Source organism: Pteropus vampyrus, unplaced genomic scaffold (genome assembly GCF_000151845.1).
Source record: "Pteropus vampyrus isolate Shadow unplaced genomic scaffold, Pvam_2.0 Scaffold50, whole genome shotgun sequence".
In the NCBI taxonomy this organism is placed as follows: domain Eukaryota; kingdom Metazoa; phylum Chordata; class Mammalia; order Chiroptera; family Pteropodidae; genus Pteropus; species Pteropus vampyrus.
The window spans coordinates 2,477,687-2,499,644 of record NW_011888831.1 but is presented as its reverse complement, the minus strand read 5'-3'; the positions used below and the strand labels follow the sequence as shown (position 1 = coordinate 2,499,644).

Sequence of the window (21,958 nt, the reverse complement as noted above, 5' to 3'; positions counted from 1 at the left end):
AGAAAGGGAGGGACTACAAACGAAGAATCAGCCTTGCATCAACTTTCTTACCAGCAACGATAAATACTAAAAGATAAATTCTGTAGAAATTTTATTTTTCCCCCTAGAATTTTGTAAACAAAATGTATAAAGACAGGATTAAAATACTTTCAGACATGTAAGGACTTAATTCCCACATACGCTTTATCAAACATTACTTTAGGATGAAGAAGAGCAAAAGAAAGAAGTCAACTGAAAAAATAAGACGACCCAGGAAACAGATGACCCAATCCAGAAGAGCAGGAAGGGAAGAGAGGAAAATTCAAGGAAAGCAGCCAAGCACCAGGCTGAATCAATCTAATTTGGTGCCAAAGTATGATGGGATCTAGGAGAGATCTCCAAGAAAAACCGGGGTTTCCTGGAATAGGATATCACTGATTGAGAGGTTAGAAAAACAAGCAAACAAACAAAAAAAAATATGAAAATACTACAAAAGGTATGCAATGCAAGAGGAAAAGCAAATAATAAAGGTAAACAAAATTGTTTACAAGAAAGCTATGGTTTAAACGAGACAACTGAATAAATCAGAAAAAGAAGCAGTGTGTTTCAAGAAAAAGAATGGGAGAATTTTGCACAATTTGAGAAGTCATGTTTACATATTTCAACTTCACATTAAGGACTATTTCTACCCTTAAGAAAATGTTTAGAATCAAGAGAATGACACTTTTTCAGCAGGTCCTGTCGTTTCAGAATTCAACTGTTTTAAAGTTAATAATTCTTGCCTATTCATGCTGCCAAGTATTTGCTCTTTATTTAAATCCTTTATGAAAATTAAAACACAACTTGTCAGTTCTGATCTTATTAAAAAGAACTGATAGTTGAGGATGAATCGAATGAAACAGTAATTCTCCCTCCAAATGATTTCACAGGATTTGTTTAAAAACAGCTTTCACCTCCCTTACCACCTCTTTCATTGTTTGTACATAAAACTGACTAAATAGAAAACTGGAATAGTTTTCTGTCAGTTTTTACTTCAATGTATTAAATAAATTTAAAGATCTAAAGCCTTGGTTATCTATGCAGCGTTTTCTACATATAAGATCTCACCTAAGTTTTTATATAGGTTTGAAGTAACCTAAGAAAAAAGGTGAATTTAAATCTCCTGGCTTTCACAGATACTAACAAAAGTTCCAAAAACAAGAATTAGAACAAAAATCTTAAAAGAAGACTAGAAAGTTGAAGAACTAGGACTATTCTAAAGAAGAATAAAATGTGAATACAAAATAGAATATGGGTTCCTAGATTCTGAATTAAAAAAAAAAAAAGCTATAAAGAACAATCTTGGAGAAATTTGAGGATGGACTATATATATTCAGTAATATTGTATTAATGATAAACTTGTACTATACTTATGCGGAAAGATGCCCTTGTTCTAAGGAGACACATGCTGAAGTACTCAAGTGTGAAGAGTTAGGATATCTGTAAATTATTCTTAAATAATTGGGGGCGGGGGGCAGGGGGGGAATGTTGTAAAATCTCCACAACTGGTAAATCTAGATGAAGAATATAGGAGTGTTTATTTAACTAATGAAACTTTTTTTTTTTGGTAAATATGAAAAGTTTTAAAAATAAAAACTTGAGAACACTAATATAAACTTTAATAGGGACTTGATATTAAATTTTCTTAGGTATGACAATAGTAATTATAGTTAAATAAGATGGTATCCTTATTCTTAAAAGATGTAGGTTCATGTATTTAGGGTTCGTGAAGCTTAATTATGTCTGTAACTACAGACAGATATACATACGCACAAATATAAATATAAATTCTAATTGTAATCAAGTTTAATTAAAGGGGAGCAGATATAAGTGCTTGTGACCACCTTACCGCAGCATCAACATTAGCAGGTGAGTCTCCATTAGGGTCTGCCAGCATAGAAATAACACTAATCATGATGGTTTCCACGGTGTGAATGGGGAGCCAGCGTTCCTCTGGTTTTTCATAACCATATTTATCTTCCCCAGGCTCATGAAGAATAGAAATGCATACATCACCATTTTTATCAACTGCAAAATTAGAGAATAAGAATCCTGTTTGAAATATTTAATAATTTGGTCATACATAAAATATCTATTAGAGATGTGGTTGTGATTCCTATAGTACAATGAATATATATATAAAAGTTAATTTCCCAAATGGAACCTGTTAATTTAGGAAGACCACGGATTTTACCAAATAGGATCCATCTGACAAACCCAATAGGAATGTAAGCCTTCTTTCTCATTTCTGCAAAACTTCAAGATGTCTAGCATTTACAGATAGGTGATATAGCAGCTCCTCGAATAATGTCGTTTTCCTTCTACATCGATGAGATGCCATAGGAACATAACTCTTGTTTATATGAATTAGCCTATGGTAAAACTGGTTTTATTATACATCATTTCACTTAAAAGTTGAAGAACCTATCTATGATGTTAAGTGAGGACTTACTGTACCATATAATGAAATGGATAAATGGCAGCTACTGAATCTGTTTTTCATTTGTAGAAAGCATATGGTCCAAATACCAGAAGTGAGTTTCTACATAATGATTTCCTAGTTTCCCCACCAACTTATTGATTTAAATGAGTGACAGTCAAAGGTCCAGAGGCCTTCCCAAGAAAAAAAATAAGTAACAATCATCATGTCTTTTTTAAATCACATAAAGGCAAAAATTATATTTTTAGGGAAAGGAGTACACTCAAATTCACAAAAGGAACATGTCATACTGCCAGTGAAAATTCATCAATATATAGTTTTCTATAAAACTATTTTAATTGATCAAACAAAGAGGTAAAGTCCTAATCCACTGACTCATGTACATCCCACAAATACTTTCTCCACTGCAAAAGAAAGCATACTTAATGTGGAAATGTTAGAAAAGACAGAAAAACATAAAAATTTTTCAACCAGATCCCTAAATCCCATAAATAACCAATGGTGATATTTATGTATATTTCATTCCCAATGCCCTACCTACCTAAAGTCTAACAAGTTTGTAATAGGTATAATTTTAAAGCTTATTTTTCATCTCAAAACGTAAGCATTTCTCCTGTTATAAACTCTGGGTAACTAGAACCAAAGTTTATATGTATCATTTCTCTCTGACAATTACTTCTTGAATGCATACTGTGTGCTGGATACTCACTGACAAGAGGGGATACAGCAGTGAATACAACAAAGCCTATGCCTTCAATGTCTTGTATATGAGCTTTTCTATAATTGAGGGTCTGAGTCCCAACCTACTGCTTGCTATCTCCTAGTTAAAATCTATTAATTAAATTGGAATAAGCAGATCGAGTGGCAAGAACAGTAGCAACAAAACTTAATAGCACTACAAAGTTCAATATAAGATGCTTATACAGTATTATTAAAATGCTTTCCTCACTTGAGAATTTTTTCCAAGTCATTTTATTTGAAAACATGATAGCAAATGTTTGTAAAAAATTCTATCAGAAAGAATCAATTTAAGATCATTTCCCTCTTTTACAAATTATTATCATAATCTAGCATCTTCAAATTTTTACCTTGTGTCATTTCATTTTAAACATACAATTTACTTTTTTAGAATGAGAGGTTTTTAGGCTTAATAGCTATTACTAAATTACATCTTGAAAAGTATATTGTCACTGGCAATACACGAGGTGACAGTTTCACTGACTCTTCACTCAGAATTAAAATTTTTCTTTATTGGTAGTTTTTATATTTCACAGGTAAAATCTAAATTAGCTTTTCTAAAGGCTTTTGGGGGTGAAAATTTTCCACGTATACAAACTATATAGTACCTTCTCTTTTGTGAAATGTCTGTTCTTATCCTTTACCCATTTATGTACTCAGTGTTCATTTTTTTCTTCCCAAACTGCTTCTTAATTTCCCCAATTTCTGCCTACTACTTTTTCCTTTCATTTCATTTTCCCCATAATGTTCTTTATAGCTGGCCTTATCTGATACAAGATTCATTTAAGAATCTTATATTGCCACTTCTCTTTATATTCCTCTATTTAGTCTTTAAATATTTATTACTTTTGAAACTACAAAATTCTTGTCACGAATACTCAGCAAATACTTGATATTCACTACTTTTTTTAAATCACTTGAAACTTTTTATTCCATTTAGTTTTAATTCACTTTGCTGTTTGGTGTGAAGAAAATTTCTAAATCAATTTCCCCATGAATAGCTAACCAACAATCTAGGCATCAATTACTGAAAAGAAAACACATCTTGTCCTCCATCTTAAAACTAAACTATCTGAACCATGCACACCCTTCAAGCAAACTCCTTTCTCTTAAAGCTGTCCATCTAAAATTTTGAAAATCCAATTTACTCTCATCTTCTCTATTTAGTTACTACTTGGGTACTCTCCCTCTCTTTTATCTGCACCCTATCAAGATGCTATAACTATTCTCACAATTTTGGTCTGGAGAACTTATTATCCTGAGTATGTTTATTTTTTTATTTCTTAGTTTTAAAAAAATTTTCCTGGGTACTTTTAAACTCAACCCTTCTGGGCTAAGATAACTGATATGCTGAGTATACCTTCTTGGACACATTTTCCTCCCTTACAGTTTCTGTGACGCTCTTCTTTTACCCAGTTCTTGAGTCACTTTCTAATTTTCCTTTTCCTTGGTCTGACTTTTAATGTTATCTTTATCTCCCTATTAATCTTTTCCCTGGATAAATTAACTTATTCGTCATATCACAATGTTACCCATCATCTCCCCCACCCCAGCTTTACCGAAATATAATTAACATACGGTATTATGTAAGTTAAAAAGTGTACTAAGTGATGATTTGCTATGTATAACTGTCATCTTGATGCCAATAACTTCCGAGGCCCTAAAAGCTCACAACTGAGCCTTGGGACTAGTTTTATCTAATTATCTAACTAGATATGAGAAGTGTACCTCAAAAAAAAAAAAAAAACGAGTCCAAAATTGAATGCATCTAATAAGCCACATAAAGTTAACCTTCATCCAATAGTAATTTTTTAACACCTTTACTGTAATTGACATAATTCACATATTTTAAGAGCACAATTTAATGGTTTCTAGTATATTTACAGAGTTGAACAACCATCAAGATGACCAATTTTAGAAGATATTCATCATCCCAGAAAGAAACCCTGTACCGATTAGCAATCACTACTCATTTCTCCCCAACCTTCCCTTGAGTCCTACACACCTACTAACCTACTTTTTATCTCTATAGATTTGCCTATAGTGGACATTTCACATAAATGGAATCATAACAAAGCAGTCTTTTATGACTAGATTTGTTCACTTAGCATAATCTTTTCAAGGTTCATCCATCTTGTAGAATGTATAAGTACTTTCTTCCATTATATGGATATTATATTTTGTTTTTCTGCTCAATTGATAAGACATTTGAGTTGTTTATACTTTTTGGCTATTATGACTAATGACGCTATGAACATTCATGTTCAAATATCAAATAGTTTGTAGACATATGCTTTCAAGTTTCTTGGTTATATATCTAGGAGTGGAACTGCTGAGTTATAAGGTAACTCTGCTTAACCCTTTCAGGAACTTCCAGACTGTTTTCTGTTTTCTAAAGTGGCTGCAACATTTCACATTCTTGCCAACAGTCAATGAAGGTTGTAATTTCTCTATGTTCTCACCAACACTTGTTCTTTTTGATTATAACCACCCTAGTGAGTGTAAAGTGGTTATCTCACTGTGGTTTTGATTCTACAATTATTTTTTAAGTGGTCCGTCAATTCTAAATTCTTTCCTTTTCCTTACCACCCATATCCAGCAATCAACAAGTGAGAATTAACTAAATTTTCCTTTCTACCACTACTCTTAGTTCACGTTTTCATTGTCTCTTACCAAAACCATTGATAAAATCCTCTATCTATCTCCTGGCTATTAGTCGGTGTTCCCCTTCCAAACATTCCTCCATGGGTGTAATTTTTCTAGAAGAAAATATAGTCAAAATGAACCGACTACATAACTTTAAAACTCATTAATTTAATAAGTCCCAACAGCCTAAGAACAAAGTTTAAGCCAGGCATTTACATATTCAAAATTCAGTTCAAGAATCATATTCTCTAAGAATCAATCGTAACCTTCATCTTCTATGCTACTGAACACTTTTATAACTACATCACTGTCATCTCTCAGTTTCACCATTAAGTTTACATGTCTACCTTTGCCTTATATTGACAATAATATCCTTAACAGAAAGAGATCCTACTTCATTAATCATCTTTGTATCTCCAGTGCCTACTCAAATTCTCGCTTTTCCCCTCATTTCTATTTCAAAATGACTACCACTCCTTCCTAGTCTACCTCTTCTTGTACTTGCGATCATTGTCCCATCACCTCATCAGCTATCCTTTCTTCACAAAGTATTCCCTCTCGCAAATCAAGTCTTAACTATTGCACTCTAATGCAATCTCTCTCATTGCCTACAAAATAGTTTCTTCGACCTTAAAAAAAAAAACAACACTAATTTCATCAGTTGTCCTCTTAAACTACCTAGACTATTGCTATCCTTCCTCTTAACAGAAAAGAAGTACCATGTATTTCATATATATATGCTTTCACTTAATTCTCACATTAAAAGAAACTAAGGCTCAGAGGCTTTGCCTAGAGTTACTTAGCTAATTCGTGGTGGAGCCAATAGTCAGAAGATATTTTTCTCCCTTCTTACTGGTACAAAAATAACTCTTTTGTGATCACTTCTATCCTAGATGCAATAAAATTTGGTTGTTCCCTTGGTTACAAATAGTTTTCCATTCGTCGGTTCTAGTCTCTCATAAGACCCATTTGTTTTTCAAGCCATTGGGTTCTAATATATACTCCCTATTCATGTAATAAAGCCTTAATTTATTAATTCATCCATTACTCTCTCACTGATTTTTGCTTAAATTAACATATAAGAATTTCTTCTCACAACCAAAAAAGTCTTGACCACAAGAGCAGAATGCAGATTAGTGTAGTAGTCTAAAAAGGCAACTCTGATTACAAAATACTGATAGTCAAAACACTCAGTAAAGAAATCCTTGCAAGCTCTATCATATAAAACAAGGCCAAAAGTTCAGAAAGACTGTATGTAAACACAGCTTATCTAGCCTAACCTTTGGCTCATAAAGTGGATTACAAATGGTAGCACATCTTTGGGTAAAAAAGTCAATGTCATCTTTTCATGCACAGCAGTATGGATGCTTTCCAAAGGTTAAAATAGACATTATTTTATTTCATTTGAGGCTCTCAGTTACCCTACAGGTAGGTCATTCCTTTTTTACAGCTAAGAATATAGATAAAAAGTAAGAGTTGCCCATGGTCTAAGAGCTAAGATAAGAAAATATAAATCAAAAATCCAGGTTTAATTACCTCTATGCACTTCGTAATAGCCAATGAGTCATCTAATGCCTTAGAAATTATCTCAATTATAAGAGTTCTATTAATGCTATTATATCATTCATTAAACTTGCCTCTAGTTTGGTACATCATGAGTCTCAAAGGAGCTAAAAACTAATAAACAAACAAACAAACAAGTAAATAATTATTTTTTCCATGTGATCTCTGTTACTCCTTCTTGTCTGAAGAATCTAATACAAGGCCATGTACATAATGAACAGAATGCACTTAGATCAAAAATTTCAAAACAATTTCGTTGAAAATATATCTTTATTATTGACCTGGAAAACTTCAGTGACAGAACATATTTGTAAATGTAAAAATAACACTAGATAAACTTACCATTTGGGTGCCAGATTTCTGTAATGAATTTCATTTTAGGAGGCCGGAGGGGATAATCTTTTGGAAAAGTGAGATGAGCCTTAAAAACACCACCTTCACTGGAAGAAAAACAAAAACAAGTTATTGCCTATTAAGTTCCTGCCTATAAGTAGACCACTATTAAACATAAAACAAGGGAGCTAGTACTAACACTATAAATTAAGTAAATGAATAATCTATATTTCAGGCAGACAATTTAATTACTGAAATACCTGGGTTTAATAAACTGTCATGCCTACTATCTTATTAAACTCTAAAAAGCTAGTAAAATAAAAGAAATAGCTTAACACAGACATCTAGATCAGATTACATACTTGCTGTGCTACAAACATTTCTATCACTTCCCATTGCACTTAAAATTTACAAGGTTTAACACTGCCTATAGAGGTCAAGTTGCTGATTTCTCTATGTTGATCTCAAATTATCACTCTTCATATTGTTCCAGCTAGTCTTCTTTCTGTTCTTCCAACACAAGTTCTTTTTTATCTTAGAGCTAATGCACATTTTGTTGTTCCCTGTCTGGAAACAAATATTTATTCAGTCTTTATGTGTCAGACACTAGGAGTATAACAGTGAACAAAGTATTAACATCTTTCAAGAAGTTTATATTCTAGTGACTTTCCAAAGCAGTGCTGTACAACAGAACTTTCTACACACTGGAGATGTTCTATATTCATGTTGTCCAATATGGTAGTCACTAGCCACTTGAAATATGGCTAGTGCAACTGAGGAAATGAGTTTTTTAAAATACATTTATTATTTAAATTAGTTTCAAGTATACAGTACATTGGTTAGACATTTATATTGTTCATAAAACAATCCCCCCAATTGCTCCCTCCCTTCCTTGGGTCCTCCACTTAGTCATCATATTAATGCTAACTGCATTCCCTGTGCCGTAGTCCCCATCCTCATGCCCAACTATCAACTACTAATTCGTACTTCTTTAATCCTTCACCCCATCCTCCCAGACCCCCAACACCCCTCCCCTCTGTCACCAAATTGTCCACTATTTTTGTGAGCTTATTTTTGATTAGTTTGTTCTTAGATTCCACATATAAGTGAAATCATATGGTATTTATCTTTCTCTGACTTATTTCACTCTGCATAATAACGTCTAGGTCCATTCGTGTCATTGCAAAGGAAATAAATTTTAAATTTTATGTAATTTTAATAGCCACATGTGGGTAGTGACTGCTGTATTAGTGCAGCTCCAAAGCATTGCCATTTATTGAAGAGTGTTCTTGAAGAAATGTCAAAATAATACAATGAGTTGTGTATGTTAACAACGAAAACCAGTGAGCTGAAGTCAGTCTTATGAGGCAAAAGTGACTACATTCCTGTCTTATGTCCTAGCTGTTTCTTCTATTTGAAATATCCTTCTCCTCTTGTCATTATTCAGAACTCAGCTTAAATGAAAAAAGTTTTACCTGACTATCCAATTTTAACAAGTCACTGTGTCCCTCTATCATACTGGGCTCTTTTCATTTCTTTATTCCAAACAGCAATTCACACATCTGAGTCTTTTATTGTTCAATGTGCACACCATTAGAGCAGGATCATATGATTGTGTTTGTTTCAGATCAATGAGAGATGGAATTCTCAGCTCATTAAATAGTTTTCATTCACTGAACAAATATACATTGATGATCTACTTATGCAAGGTACTGTTCTATGTAAAAGGATACAAGAGAGAACAAGACTAGAGCCCACCGGTTTCATGGCACTTACCATTCTAGTGGCAGAGTAATAAGTAGTGAGACGGAATGAGCAATCTATTGTTAAATTTAAAAAAAATCAAGTATCCATTGAATAAGCCCATTTGTCTTTAAAAGAAAAAAGAGAGGGTATATTTGTATACAAAAAGAAATATATCTGGAAACATGATACCTATATGTAACAACAGTTAGCTCTGGAGGAAAGGATTATGGGATCTTTTACTTTCTGCTTGTACATTGAAGTATTGGTTGACTTTTTAACCACAAGCAAGTATTAATTTTTACTGCCTTTTTCCGATCATAAAAGCAAGACTGGGGGAAGGGTTAAAAAAAAGAGGGTCGTTAATAGCAAATACTCCTGAATACTTACAAAACACCACTGGACTCCAAATATAAAAAGTAGCTTTGATAAATACAATTTTGGTAGGAACAATACGAAAAAGACTGAAAAAAAAAATTAAAGAAAGAATAAGGTGGTAAAGTAGAAGCATAATGAACAGGGCAATTTGAGTTTAACAAGTAGATGAGAAGGTGCTGGCAGGAAGACTAGAGATATTAGAAAAAGAAAAACTGAGAAATTAGAAGGGTCTAACCAAGAAAAAGAAGGAACATCTTTTCCTTTTGCACAGAAAGAGAAATAGACCGAATATAGTACAACTATCCAGGGGCAGAAAGGAAAAATGACAAATTTTATGCTTGCTTTATTGGCCTTATCTTTCATAATGTAAAAGATTATCTATTGAAGGGGAAAAAAACACGAACATGAGGAAAACGGAGACTGGAATAGCTGTCATGAAGAGTGCATTACACGAATAAATAAGTCAATCTTCTCTGCCTATGTTACCCTAACTGTCTAAGTAGGTGCCAAAACTGGCCTTAGGACATATTAATTATACGAACTGTGGCTGCAAAACTAGTTAAAAGTGAATCACTAACCAGTTTTCTTCTTAAACAAATAAAAATAGAACAGAAAACATAGGAGCTTATCACAAGTAGTTGTTTCAATTATATAATCTACATACATGTTTCTATTCATTAAGATGTATATACCTAAACATATACTGGGTCAGTATTTAAAGTATTTCTGATTATGGGCTGTATTAAAGGGAAGAAAACTGAAAGCCCCAAATGCAGAAAACAGCCAAGAATCAAAGTAAAAGAACATCAAAACAGCTGTCACAAAGCCCATGCACTTTATATCACTAGTGAGGCTATTCTTCATTATTCAGTTAGCTTTCCTAGGTCCCTGCATTTTGATTGATTAGATCCACTTAAAAGCTTTACATTAACTGATTGGAATCTTTATCATGAAAAATTACCTAGTCTCTTATTTTCAATCTTTAAAATGTCAAATTTAATTGACAGGATTATTCTAAAACACTTAAAGCACACAATTTTCACCCTGTCTGAAATGCCCTCACCCATTCTGAACCCATCATGCTATTCCTTATCATTTTTCTCTAATAGGTGGACTCCTTAATATCTCTTTTACCTGTAGAAATCCCACCTGCTTTTTTTTTTTTTAAGTCTTATCCCAACTTGTGGGTGCAAACTTCTAGTGAATACCTAAATTAGCAAAGAGGAAGTCAAAAAACTTACAGGGTACGAAACATTGTTAGACTAAACACTAACATGCTACATATTCACTGTTTTTCAAATATACAAAGGTGCTACTGTGATGAGCAAAATGAAAGTTTTTTAAAAAGCATCAATGAATTAAAAGTACCTTTTCTTCCATTATATAGTCTCTTCATCACAGGTACTATTAATAGTATAATTATTAGCATGAGGTTAAAAAGAGGTAGGTGATCAAGAGTTTCCCATTTGAACAGGTTGAGAAACCTAAATCTAGTTCAAGTTTCTTCCACAAAGTCTTCCTTACTGTTGTATTAAATTTTAAAAATCTTACAAGGATCAGATCCTATCATTCTGTCATATTTACTTTATTGAAATGATATACTATACTCTGCTGAAATTTTGCTCGATATTGTTTTTATGTATATTCCTGTTGATACTTGTTTCTAGTTCATTTATTTTACCTGCCACATTCCACAATTTATTTATTACACTCATAAGACATTCAATTGCTCCTCTCCTTTTTTTACTATTACAAGCAACAGAACATTGAATATTCTGAACATTGAATATTCTTAGGCATAGGGTTTTGACCCTAGAAATGAAAATGCTAAGACAAAGTTTAAGTAATTGTTCAGTCACACAGCTAATAAAAATGGTAGAGTCAGGGAGCTACACCAAGATAGTCCCTAAAGCCCACGTTCTTAAGCACTAAATGATAAATGACATGGCACTGTCACTGATAAATCAGTTTCTAACCAGTATAGGCATGAGGTTCATTCCCTCCAAAATTTCATTACAGAATATATGGCTTGTGCCTCTATGTCCTAAACAGAACTATAAAAGAATTTTGTTATTTTAAAAGAATATTAATCAGAGAATTTGGTTAGTCATAACTCTTCATTTTCTATATTCACTCAAGGTAAGGCAATACTACAAAATACATAGAACCTAAGATTCTCCAAATTTTTTACACCATTGCCAGTGGTAAGAAACAAAACAAAGCATACTTCTCAAACAGACTAGCCATTAATGATGAAAGAAAAAGAGAATAAGAGATAAAAGGTGTACATTCATCATTCACTAATCCCGATTTATAAACTTTATAATTACAGTCATAGCCAGGTCTAGACTCTCTTTAAAAACCTACTGCCACTCCTACCTAAAATTTTTATTATTGTGGATATGGGTGGCTTACTCCACACTGCTTGATAATCTGTCTGAAAATAGCAAGTATATCATACCAGTTTCAGAATGTCTTTCATAGAAAGTCTCAAGAATCTATTCTTAATAGCACTAGAAAAATTAATTAATGTACAGAGTAGTAATAAAAATTCAATATTGTGTAAAGATAAATATAATGGCTAAATTAATACTCATGGCAACTATCAGTTTCAAATAATGTTCGAATATACTAGTTACTGACTAGACTGTAAAGAGTGTGGACTGCATTCTAGTGACTAAATGAAGGCTAATGATGCCACCATGAAATACCACACCAGCTTTTAAAGAATTTTAGTACAGTATCAATTCTATTATTATATAAATTATCTGATTATTAAGTGGTGAATTAATCACTTAAGTCTGGGTACCATCTGAGCCCACATTAACTTACTTTCAATCCTATATCCTCCTCCCCCATCATCAGCCTCTGTTTCTCTTCCTAGACAGTTACTTATGCCCAAAGTTTATGTATTCACTTCCAACAGCACTCCTCACACTGGAAAATGACCTCTACCTTCTTCATTCCACTCAAGTTAACTACAAGAACACCAGTAATTTCCTTACTGTTATGTCAACAAACACTATTAAATTCCTGATTTTCAATACTTGATTCTTAGTAGCATTTTATAAAGCTTATTCTATAAAAACTTTCCTTCCCTTATATCTTCCTGGTGAATTTTCTCTGCCTTTCTCAGAGTCCTGCCCTCAGCACATCTGCTCTCTTCTCTATCCCCTAAGCAAAGGCTGTTGATTTGCCTACTTTGAGCAGCCATGGGCAGCCCCCAAATTCCCAGTCCATTTTTTATGCTACAGACAAAGAAATTTTTTAAATAACATTGTTAAAAACATTTTTTGTTACAAAAGTAAAATACAAGCTGAGGGAAAATAAAATCTGTAATCCCAAAGTTATTATACTTATCAATTTAATGTACATTCTAAAATATTTATTTAACTGGCAACTCCTGATATAAAATTCCTCAATGGCCATGCTTTGTCCTTAGGACAAAAGAAAAATTCAAACTGTTTACCAGTGTTTATAAATTTAAACTAGGGGGTGGCTCCATAGTGTAGTGGTTAGCACGTAAGCTTTGCACGTAAGCTTTACACGCAGAAGGTCTTGGGTTCACGCCCCAGATGGAACCAAGGACCATACTACGGGTGCGCCAGGCCCCAGGTGCACACCGGGTGCACACCAGGTGCATGCCGCGAGCATGTGGGAGGAGATGGCCCCGCCTTCAGAGATCCAGTTCTTAAGGGGAAATAGCAACATCCAAGAAGATCATTAATGCAAAGGGAATCATACCTAGGTAATTTTGGATGACTATTAAAATGTCTTTCAACTGCATTAAGGCTTCATTACTCACAGGATGATCAAAGTACATGTGGTATTGAGGTTAAACTATAGCCCAGGTGCCTCCAGTGCTCTCATTAGTAAGGGACAATGTGGAAATGGCCACCAATTGTCTCATCAGTAGGTCTATACTCCAAAGGAGCTGCCCACAAATGCTTCTGCTATCCACATCTCAGATCAACAGCCAGTACTTTTAAAATGTATACTGAAGGCCAGAAATAGGTTTTTATTAGTGGACATAATGGCCTATTAGTACAATGATTATTAAAAAGTGGTTCTCTTTGGTGAGCTGAAGTTACACAAAATATATTTGGACCAGCTAACAATATTTGAGATATCAACCACCATTACATGAAAAAAGTGTAAGAATTCTTTGAGGTCCTTAGAGATGGAGCGTAGGCCTGGATGCCTGACCAATCCTCTATATAGACATCAGTTCAGAAATATTTCTCTCATCTCAAATCAATTGTAGGTGTAACAAAATTCTATCAGTGGATGTTAGACTGTTACTGTCTCTACCCTGAGTAAACCTTCACATATGTGTTTTTTTTTGCAAAACCTAGAAAAAAAGACTTGAACTTCATCGGGCTCATAAACCAGGTTGAATCTATGGTTTCGTGCACAAAATTTGGTAAGAAATTAGCTTTCAAAATATTAAGGTTGTGGGGGAATACTTCTAGAATGGTTTTCAATGGCTTCTGCTATCTACCAAACTACCGCTGTGATTATTTTGAGTTTTTTAGTTTGCAGCAATTACTAATGCAAACATACCACTGGAAATACATCAGCAAAAATTTTGATTGGCAATAATTTTGATTGGCAATAGGTATGACAAAACATAAATCATTTTTTAAGACTACAGAAAACCCCAAAATCCACAATATATCTCAACTCTGTATGTTATTATATACCAGTCTGCTCTGGTACAGAAGTAGCTCTGAGTTTTTTTTTCCATTACATATTTTATAGGATAAAAAAGAATTGCCATCTTAAAACACCTGAAATGAAACTACTTGACCATCACAAAAAAATGTATCCAAATCCTTGCCTGCTTAGTGCCATCATCAAGGACCACACACACAGTTGAGTCAGTTAGTCCCCAGGAAACTCAGATCTAGGTCTGTCTCTGCTGTCCCTCAGTTGTATGGCTTTGAGAAAGTCACTGATTTTTCTTCCAACACTTCAACTTCTGTTAAAAGTATGGAACTTGTACTAGTCAGGTTACAAGGTAGCCGTGATCCCTCTTATAGAACATTAAATATTAGTAAGTTTAAGTTAGTCTACAAGCACTTGGAGCAGAAAATAAGACTGTAGGTTTAAATCTAGAAATATATTACATAAGTAAGAAATTCCATCTCTCTTTTTCTGTTGTTCTTTGATATCACTACATTCTGTTGTCTATCTTTATATCAATTAATAGTGATTAATTAAAAATGATTAACTGTAACAATCACTTTTATAAACTGGGAAAAGGTGACCATTAGTTCATTTTAGGGTGAGAAGACCTTGGTTCTGACCAGTATTCTGTGGGTATCTAATTCGAGAACCACTAAAATTGATGATTTTGAAAGTTCTTTCCAGCCTGCTTAAGACACTGATGCGTACACTATGGTCCTGTGTGAAATCTCTCAGATGTAATATTATGCTTTAATTAAATTTATAAAGTGTTAAGAATAGTAAAGCCTTGTCTTTAAAATTATAATGTTCCTTTTGGAGGCAAAGCACAGTAAGCACAAGGGACAGGAAGAAGAAGAAGCATTTCAATAAAGAATTTTCTTCTTCCCCTATCCTGCCAAAACTAATCCGATTTCTGGGATACAAGTAAAAAACATATTATTTATATATAACCTCACCTTAAAGATAGCTTTTCTGTAATAAATTTATTCCAGGTATTAAGAATATCTGATTTTCTGAAACTATTATATATTTAAGAAAGCAACAGGTTTTAGACATCAGTTTCAACACAAAAACCTAGACATGATCACTCAATAAATATTAAACATAGCCACTTCATCTGCTCTTTAAAAAAATAATTTCACTTGTCTGCCAAAAACAGTTCACATTTCAATTAATTAAAAGAGCTCCACTTTGATGTCAGTTCTACTGTACTTACTAAAGTGTATCTGGAGGACCAATAATAAGGACTTCCCATCGGTAGAGATCATTGTCATCTATTAAACCTGCCGAAAAGCCTTCCACTGGATTTTTGTTGAGTTCTGTGGAGAAAGGAAAATTTGATCAAAACATAATTTTCATCCAAAAGAAATTACAAAAGTTGAATATACATATTATAAATTCTAAGCTATTAAATGGATATACCTGGATCATTAACAAAATGCTACCTGATGACCAAAACATTTCCTATTCTGCAACACAAGGAAGCAATAATAGGTAAAGTAAACTACTCAGAAGATCAGCTTCTACTGCCCTCTTACTTCTACCCTTGGTTTCCAGCTAGGTTCTTACCATTCTACGTACCCTATAGTGGTACAGAGGTATAGTGGTATAGAGAGCTTATTAGAATGCAGATATCTAGGCCCATCTCCTAGAGACTCTGCTTCAGAGGGAGATCAAACCAGTACCTCTCTGGTAATTCTTATGCTGTGGTCTTAAGGATGCATTTTCAGAAACACCAACAGAATGCCTAATACCTTTTCATTAGAATTTATTGAGCTTAACCAATCTTCCTTTATACTAATATCTGTATATCTATTTGACAAGTCCTCTGTAATCTTGGGGATACACACCTACAGTTGGTGTTCATGTGTGACCCAGCAAACTCTCAGAACAGAGAGTGCAGAGAGGATCCATGTATGTCCTGCCTGAATGTTGACCCTTTCTGCCAGCCATAGCTTCCAGCACACAAGAATGGCTTAAGAATAATATGTGAAGCCTACAATTATGAGATTTTCCCCTTCCAGATATAGTGCCCTGGCATAAATGGAGGCTGGGGACAAGAACAGAGGCAAAGGATTAGTGAGATTAGGGGTCACAGGCCAAGAGGAGGACTTTAGAAAAGCAGGTGAGAAGGAGTACAAAGTCTAAACAGTTCCTGGAGACAAAGGCTTAATAAAGGAATGACCGACTGATAGTGGGCATCATGTAGGAATTTTTTTTAACAGCTTTAATGAGGTATAACTGACATTCAGTGAACTACATATTTAAATTACATAATTTGATACATATTGATATATCTATACACCTGTGAAGCCATCACCACGATTATGATAGTATACAAATATGTATATATATCACCAACAAGAAACTCAAACAGAAAGCACTGACTGGCTGAAGCTGGGAAGTGGAGACAAAGCACACACAAGAGGAGAGCAGCTCAGAAAGACCTTGCCTGAACAGGGAGTCTTAAGAGGTTTGTAATTCTCATGTAATTCCTGCCATTCTCTTCAGGGAGCTCAGTCTAATGATAAAAGTAAGTGTAATAGAATTCAAGTAAGTGCTATAAAAGACTGAACAAAGTATGTTAACTGAGAAGATATTAACTTTTTACGGAATAAGAGGTGGTATTATTTCAACTACGATTTAACATCCCAGAATGCCAGTAAAACAGAGAGCCAAAAGTGAAAGTTTATTTATATTTAAACATGAATGGCTTCTTTTCTCAAAATTTGAGGGAAGATATTTTATAAGTCTAACATTTTTACCTAACAGGCAAAGTAGACTTTTATAAATAGTTTTAAATCAGTTCTGTATTTCAAAAAACAAGAAATGCATTTTTACTTTTAAATAGCTATTCTAAGACATAAAAATAAACAAGGATACTGAAAATGCAAAGACATTAAGACAGGGATTAGATTTTAATTTTGTTATTTTGTTTATGCATGCAAATATTTACTCTGTGCTAACCACGTTGCAGACATAGGGAAAAGAGCTCAAAGTCCCACTTTTACTGCCAATTGAAGGGTAGGGTAGAGCACAGACAACTGCAAAATGGGCAGTTATTTTCTATATCGTTATCTCATGTTCAACCTTTTTCTAGATAAATACTATTATATTACTCAGATTATTTTCTCCAATACTGTATACAACATTCTTTTGAAAGATGCTATAATTTATCCAGAAATCACCTAGTTGTTGCATTGTCCATCAGAAGTCTAGTCACATTTTATAAATGTAGGTGGATAAGCTCTGAAATTAGTATATATGGTCAAAATTATTCTTAAAAGTTTCCTTACTCTTCCCATAAAGTATATCATTGCTTCTCACTTTTCTAAGTTCTTAAAATATTTTGCACATTCTTTTCATGCTTTTCTTCTACATGAGTGATTGGGTCCACTGCTCGTTTCATGTAAGTAACACAAAAGGAATACTGAAGAATGTCCAACACCTCACTTTTGTCATGGCTTTTGCCTTTAGCATGGTTCCTCAAAGGTCTAGATCCATGGATATTTAACAGGTTTAATCTACCTATAGTTTCAGATCGTTCCCATACCTTTATGAATGGTTCAAGATCCAGTTCGAGTACTATCTTCCTCCATGAGGCCGTCCCTAAATAATTTACAAAATAATCTTCTTTTAACTTCCTATTAATTATACTTTTAGTCTGCGCTACATCACCTGGCACCTAACTATAAGCTCCTGATTCCCACAGAAGTAAACAGACAATTACAATGTATAGTAAATGCTCCAACATTACTACAAGAATTTGGAGGGAGTACAAAATTATAATTATGAAAACACATAAACAGCTTCTAAAAAGAGATGAGACATCTGAAATAAGACAAAAGATTTGGGTGAGAAAGTATAAGGTTTAGACAAAGAAGTATATACAAAAACTTGAAATATGGAGATCAGTATATGGCTAGAACAAAGTGGGGGTACAGATGCAGTTCAAACTAGACAGAATGTCAGGAGCTGGACAGCAAAGAGCCTTTGTAAACCATGTAAGTTTTGACTTTGTCCAGAGGGCTATGATAAGCCTCTGGGTTTGTGTTTTGTTTTAAAAACAGTGAGGGACCTTCAAGAGATTCACATTTTCAAAACCCAATCTTGCAGTGTTTGAAAGATAACACAGAATAAGGCCATGGGTGATGATAAACTTGTACACAAATGCTTATATAGCACCATTACTCATAATAATCAAAAGGTGGAAACAATTGTTATTTGAATTGCAATTTAATTTTTTTTTTAAATGACAAACCGGTTTCTGTACAGAGCAACTGGGTAGTAGTCTATTTTCTGAAATGGGAAATATGTGAAAATGTGCTCATTTGAGAGGTGAGGGGAAGAAATGATGACAGGTTTAAGTTTTAAATGCCTATGGGGTATGCTACCCTGAACAAGCCCAATCCTGTCTGATATCGGAAGCTAAGCAGGGTCGGGCCTGGTTAGCACTTGGATGGGAGACCACCTAGGAAGACCAGGTGCTGTAGGCGTGAAAATTAAAAAATAAGGGATTGTAAGCATATAAGGTCCTTGCAATCTGTGAGGTCAACCACAGGTTGCCCTGCCTAAAAAAATTCAAATAAAATAAAATAAAATAAAATAAAAATAAAATGCGTGCCTATGGGGTATAAATACATTGCTTTAAAAAGAAATTTGAGCTCACAATAAAGATTTGATTGTTATCAGAGCACTGTTGATAACTGAAGTCATAAGACTGACATCATCCAAGGATGACCATTAAGTGTAAACCACAGAGGATCTAACCGAATGAATTCTGGAAAATACCAATATTTGGGGAATAAAAAGAGACTACAAAAGCATTTAAGAAAGGTAAGACAGAGAAGCAGAAAGAAAACCAGGAAAAGAACTGTATCAAAGAAGCCAAAGGAGATGCATTTCAAGGAGAAAGTTGCCAACAATGATAAATATACACTGCTCAGGAAAGAGGGGTCCAAATTCAGTCCGCTGGGTTCGGTAAAAAGAAGGCGAAAGGCTGCTCTAGGCATAAGTAGTTTCAGTGTAATGGTAAGGCAGAGGGCCATCCCATGCAGGAAACAATGAGTTGACAAAAAGAAAGTGAAGCAGAGAAATACAAGCAGAAACTTTTTCTACAAGTTTGTGGGTGGGAAAATGTAGGAGCCATAAGTAGATGAAATTCAATCAGGTTTTTTAATGGGAAAGACCAAAGAAAGATGTTTAAACATCCTATCTGCTTTTAAATGTTGATAGGAATACCATACTACATTCAAACCCTATTGGATCACAGATATAAACAAATAATAAGACTTAATTGAAAGAAAATATAGAATTTTTAAAATATAATCTGGGGTAGAGGTGGCCCTCCTAAGCAGAACACAACACTCAAATCATGTTATACTACACAAAATATTTTAAATCCAGTATAACAGTTTAAGTACAAATGAGAGACTAGGGAAAACATCTGCAACATAACAGGCAAAAGTCTAATATCCTTAATATAGTAGAATCCCTGTAAATCAAAGGAAAAGGGAAACATACAAAGGGTATAAACACAATGGGGAGAAAATGAAAATAGCTAACAAAAATCTAGCCTGCTTAAGGCAAATATTTAAACCAAGAAGTGCCCTACTTGGGTTTCTACTTTTATTTCCTAAAATATTTCAGAGAACTTTTGAATGTGAGAAAGATGAAATAACATCTTTTCTGAATGTTACCTGGACACAATTACAGTTGGAGAGAGCTAAATTTAGAGCTCTCTTTCCCACAAATCATAAATGCTATAACGGTAAAGTTCCAAAGCAGGCAAAACTAATCAATTCTATTTGAAATCAGGACAATAGTTATCTTTTATTCTTCTGGAAGGGGCAATGAGAGTAGTATCTGGGTGGAGGCATGATAGGGACTTCTGGGGTGCTAGTTAATGGCATGCTGTACATAATATTTATGCACTTTTCTATGGGTATGTAATACTTCAATTTTTAAAATTCAGTAAATCATGGAGTGTCACATGATTGTTAGATGAGAGTTATATATGCATGCTGTGAATCCAGAAATCACTGTGGGCCAGAGTGGTCCTCAAAGCATGAATAAAAAGGAAACCAAAGACAAGGAAATGTCCTTGAGAATAATGATCTGGATAGCTCTAAGTAATGCAAGATAATGTATGAGCAAACTTACTATGCTAGAGTCTTTATTCAAGAATAAGGCTGGAAGAGGTAAGCATATGAAAAGTAAAAACTCTATAGTCTTGAACTTGAATTGGAAGAATCAGTATGAATTCATTAAACAACTTTAAAAATTCTGAGCTCTGTTTACTGAAAAAGCGTAGAAAACTGACCAACCCTGTAGTGCCTAGAATATGGTCTCCGAATATGATTAACCCTAAAAGTAACAAAAGCTCTTCAGAGAAATGGCCGATTCCAGGTCTGGGGCAGGAAATGCTCTAAGTTCATCTCATACATACCAGATAAAAAAGAAGCTATCAGAGAATATGATGGTCTTGTTAAACGGACTCAGCCAACTTGAAGAGACTCCACTGGCCAATATGGAGACAATATGAGAATCAGTAGTTAAACATATTTATGCTTCAATCCATGAGTTTATAAAGAGTGATTAATAAAACAAACTAATTGGTCACTATTAGGGGATCTAGTAAACCATTTTATTATTTTGAAAACAAATTAAAAAAGTAAAAATCAAATGTTATTCTTCCTTTTTTACATAAATTATCAATTAATCAAACAGAAAATATTACTAATAGAAATTATCAAATGAAATACCTCCCTATAAAAACAATCCAGTTAAAAAACAAAAAAATATTTGCAACACTGCCATATTGTCATCTTAATCTAGGCATTTAAAAAGAAAGACAACTAGATGTTATGTCTCCTGATAAACAATCACTGCTTATATCTAGTTCAAGTCACTAGACGTGATTACCAATTAACAGAAAATACGGACATAAAAATATGTTTAAGGACATCTATAGAACACAAACAACAAAATCTACACTGTGGGAAAGTCTAAAGGGCAATGCCTGGAATCTTCAATAAATATACTGCAAGGGGAACTAAAGAAAAGACTAAATTCAAACTTTAGAAAAATTTGTGATACAAGTAAAAATTTGAAGGCGGATTAAATATTAAGATATTAAACTACTGTTAATTTTTTTTAAGCGTGGTAATGGTAATGTGGTTTTTACCCGCATTTTTAAGAGATATATAAATATTTAGAGATATTGAAATATTTATAAATGATGATAATGTTTGGGATATGCTTCAAAATCATACAGGATAGGGTAGAGATAGATAAAACAAGATTGGTTGTGACCTAGTAACTACTGAGGTTAGATGGGTACATGGATATATTATACCAATCAGTCTACTTTGGTATTATTATGTTTAAAATTTTCCTCAATAAAAGTTT

General features: G+C 33.7%; 1 protein-coding gene and 1 pseudogene across 2 annotated transcripts in view; one reads left to right on the top strand and one right to left on the bottom strand.

Moving 5' to 3' along the window:
- UBE2G1 (ubiquitin conjugating enzyme E2 G1) overlaps positions 1–21,958 on the bottom strand; it is a 58,513-nt gene that overhangs the window by 10,321 nt on the left and 26,234 nt on the right. Inside the window, exons 2-4 of one of the 2 annotated variants that reach the window (XM_023530458.1) lie at positions 15,765–15,867; positions 7,748–7,845; positions 1,868–2,046 (exon numbers count right to left, since the gene is read on the bottom strand). In XM_023530458.1, coding sequence (XP_023386226.1) covers positions 1,868–2,046; positions 7,748–7,845; positions 15,765–15,867 — 380 coding nt within the window. Of the gene's footprint in view, positions 1–1,867; positions 2,047–7,747; positions 7,846–15,764; positions 15,868–21,958 lie in introns of those variants that run through there. The other variant, XM_023530459.1, reaches the window with a different exon arrangement.
- LOC111739507 lies at positions 18,925–19,044 on the top strand (annotated as a pseudogene).